This window comes from Sitodiplosis mosellana, unplaced genomic scaffold (genome assembly GCF_009176505.1).
Source record: "Sitodiplosis mosellana isolate CC-2019 unplaced genomic scaffold, AAFC_SMos_1.0 Smas_scaffold_6081, whole genome shotgun sequence".
Lineage (NCBI taxonomy): Eukaryota > Metazoa > Arthropoda > Insecta > Diptera > Cecidomyiidae > Sitodiplosis > Sitodiplosis mosellana.
The window spans coordinates 1-3,019 of NW_022601322.1; the positions used below are offsets into that span (position 1 = coordinate 1).

The window sequence follows — 3,019 nt, forward strand, 5'->3', positions numbered from 1 at the left end:
AAAATCGTTGAAATTGGAGATTGCGTCAACACATTTCTACTCAGACAGTGAGATAACTTTAGCTTGGATCAGAGGAGATTCAAATAGATGGAAAACGTTTGTAGCAAATCGGGTATCAAGAATTCATGAACTAAGTGATAAAGAGCAGTGGCATTACATAGGCACCAAAGCAAATCCGGCAGATTTAGCATCGCGAGGAGTACTTCCGAATGAACTGCTTAATAATACAATGTGGTGGCATGGGCCATCGGTATTATTAAACGAAGAAAATATAAGTATAGAAGAAAGAAGCTTTGAAACAACATTGGAACAAAAAAAGCAAAAAACAGTTTCAATGTATGCAAACATCGATTACGTAGACAGATTCTCCGACTTGAATCGTGCTACACACACATTGGCGTACTGTAAAAGATTCATACAAAAGTTAAAGGCAAAGAGAAGAGCAGAAAAAAAATTGACGACAGAAGAAGCAACGGCAATAAGCAAAAAACAAGTACTAAGCGTAGAAGAAGTCGAAAATGCAAGACAAAGCATAATAAAAATGATTCAAATAAAGGCGTTTGAAAAGGAGATCGAAAATCTAAACAAAGGTATCGCATTACCGAAAAAAAGCAAATTGAAAGCACTGTATCCATTCATCGACAGAAATGGTCTGATACGAGTCGGCGGCAGACTGGAGAATTCAAAATTCAATTACAACAAAAAGCATCCAATCATAATTCCATACGGAACTCAATTAACAGAGATGATAATACGTGAAGCGCATATGAAAACAATGCACGGTGGCAACCAATTAACACTACATCAGATTCGGCATGAGTATTGGATATTACAAGCAAAACGAGCAGTTAAAACATTCATCAATAATTGCGTAACATGTCACCGCTTTAGAACACACAATTCACACCAACTCATGGGCAATTTACCATCAGCAAGAACTGAAATGGTAGAAAAACCATTTACACATACGGGCACAGATCTATGCGGTCCCATATCATTAAAAATGTCAGCATTAAGGGGCACAAAAACTCAAAAGGGTTATATTGTGATTTTCATTTGCATGTCTACTCGGGCCATTCATATCGAAATCGTAACAGAATTAACGGCACAAGCTTTTATAGCAGCATTCAAAAGGCTAATCGGTAGACGTGGTCACGTTGCGCATTTATATTGTGACAATGGCACCAATTTCGTTGGAGCCAATACAATTCTCCAGTTGGAAAGTGAAGAAGCGATAGAGGAATTTAACATCGAAATTCAACAAAATCTAACCATATTAAATACCAAATTTCATTTCAATCCGAGCATCAGCCCATGGATGGGAGGACTATGGGAAAGGGGAGTCGGTTCAATCAAGCACCACTTAAAAAGGACGGTTGGCGAGAGAATTCTAACCTATGAAGAATTATCAACAGTGCTCACGCAAATAGAGGCAATTCTCAACTCACGACCAATATCACCGATGACTGAAAATCCGGACGATCTAGAGGTGCTTACACCGGGACATTTCTTAATCGGCAGTGCCATGACCGCACAAATGGAACCGAATCTATTGAAAAACAACGAAAATCGATTGACACGATGGAATATTTGCACACGCATGAAACAATTATTCTGGGAAAAATGGTACAGTGAGTATATCACCCAGCTACAAACTAGATCGAAATGGAATGAACCACAAGAAAACCTAAAAATTGGCGATATGGTTTTATTAAAAGAAGAAAATACACCAGCTTTGCGCTGGCCTTTGGGTCGAGTAAAGGAGGTGTTTCCTGGAAAAGATGGCTTGGTACGAGTGGTGGCGGTGAGCGCAAAAAATAAAACATATAAGCGACCGATCGTAAAATTAGCCAAGTTGCCAGGGTTAGAGGTAAAAAACGATCCACCAAACAGCAAAAAAACAGAGAAAAAAAACACTGAAAATAATGAGCCGGAAAGCAAACAAAACAAAAAAATTGAAAGCCAAAAACCAAGATCTAAAAAGAAGGGAATAAAAAAACTGTTACAAAAATCAATAGTTTGTGCATTCGCTACGTTATTAGTATTTAGCGCAATGACATCCAGCGCAAATGCAACGATGCACACAGATCATTTTGAAAGCATCGAATTCACGAACAGTACATGTGTAGAATTCAAGCCATGCAACAACGGAGCACCGATTGGCGGCAAGTGGAATTTATTAACGTATTACGATATGAGGGAATATGACTCGAATATGGAAACGCTATTCAATAACATGGAAAGTATCAACAAGCAATGCAAAAATTACAACAACAGTTTGTGTGAAAACGCAGCGGATGAAATCAAAAAGAAATTAGGTGACATACAAACGATGGATATAATAATAAAAACAAAACAACAAAAACCAGAGAAACGCAACGCATTACTCGTTTCACTCGTCGGATCAGCAGCTGGATATTTTGGAGGCATGGTGTTGGATAAAATATTCAATAGCGGCAATGAAATAAACAAAGAAGAAGAAGAAAAAATAATCAAGAATCAAATTTCAGTTTTGCAGATCATGCATAATGAGGTGATGGAGCTAGACAAAGTGAATGCAGAAATGAAAAATTGGCAGTGGGCAACAACATACACCTTGCTCACAGCATTAGAATTTCATGAAAAACAAAAAACAATAGTAAAAATGCTAACAAATAACGGCAAATTGAACGCTCAATGGATCAGGCCAGACATATTGGCAACACACATAGAAAATATCAGAGACAATTTGCCAACCGGACTAGGAATGATAGGTACAAACAAACGTGACAATATATTAGCAATATACCAAGCAGCAAAAACAACAGCAACAATCACTTCCAAAGCAATATTAACAAGCATAGAAATTCCATTGATCGAACTGACCGAATATAAATGTGTAAAAGCGACACCGATTCCATTTTTTTACAGCAAATTATTTGTGCAACCAAAAATTGAATACGCATACATATGGTTCGACCAGAACAGTGTATACATGCTGACAGAAGCAGAAGAAGAGAAATGCATACAATTTGAAGAC

The 3,019-nt window shown here is 37.6% G+C and overlaps 1 protein-coding gene across 1 annotated transcript; it reads left to right on the forward strand.

Moving 5' to 3' along the window:
- Nucleotides 1-541: 541 nt before the first annotated feature.
- On the forward strand, nucleotides 542-1,870 carry LOC129573450 (uncharacterized; the record flags this gene model as incomplete). Its single annotated transcript, XM_055453940.1, has 1 exon — nucleotides 542-1,870. A coding segment is annotated over exon 1 (1,329 nt), but the record flags the coding sequence as incomplete, so codon positions are not given.
- Between the last annotated feature and the right edge of the window lie 1,149 nt (nucleotides 1,871-3,019).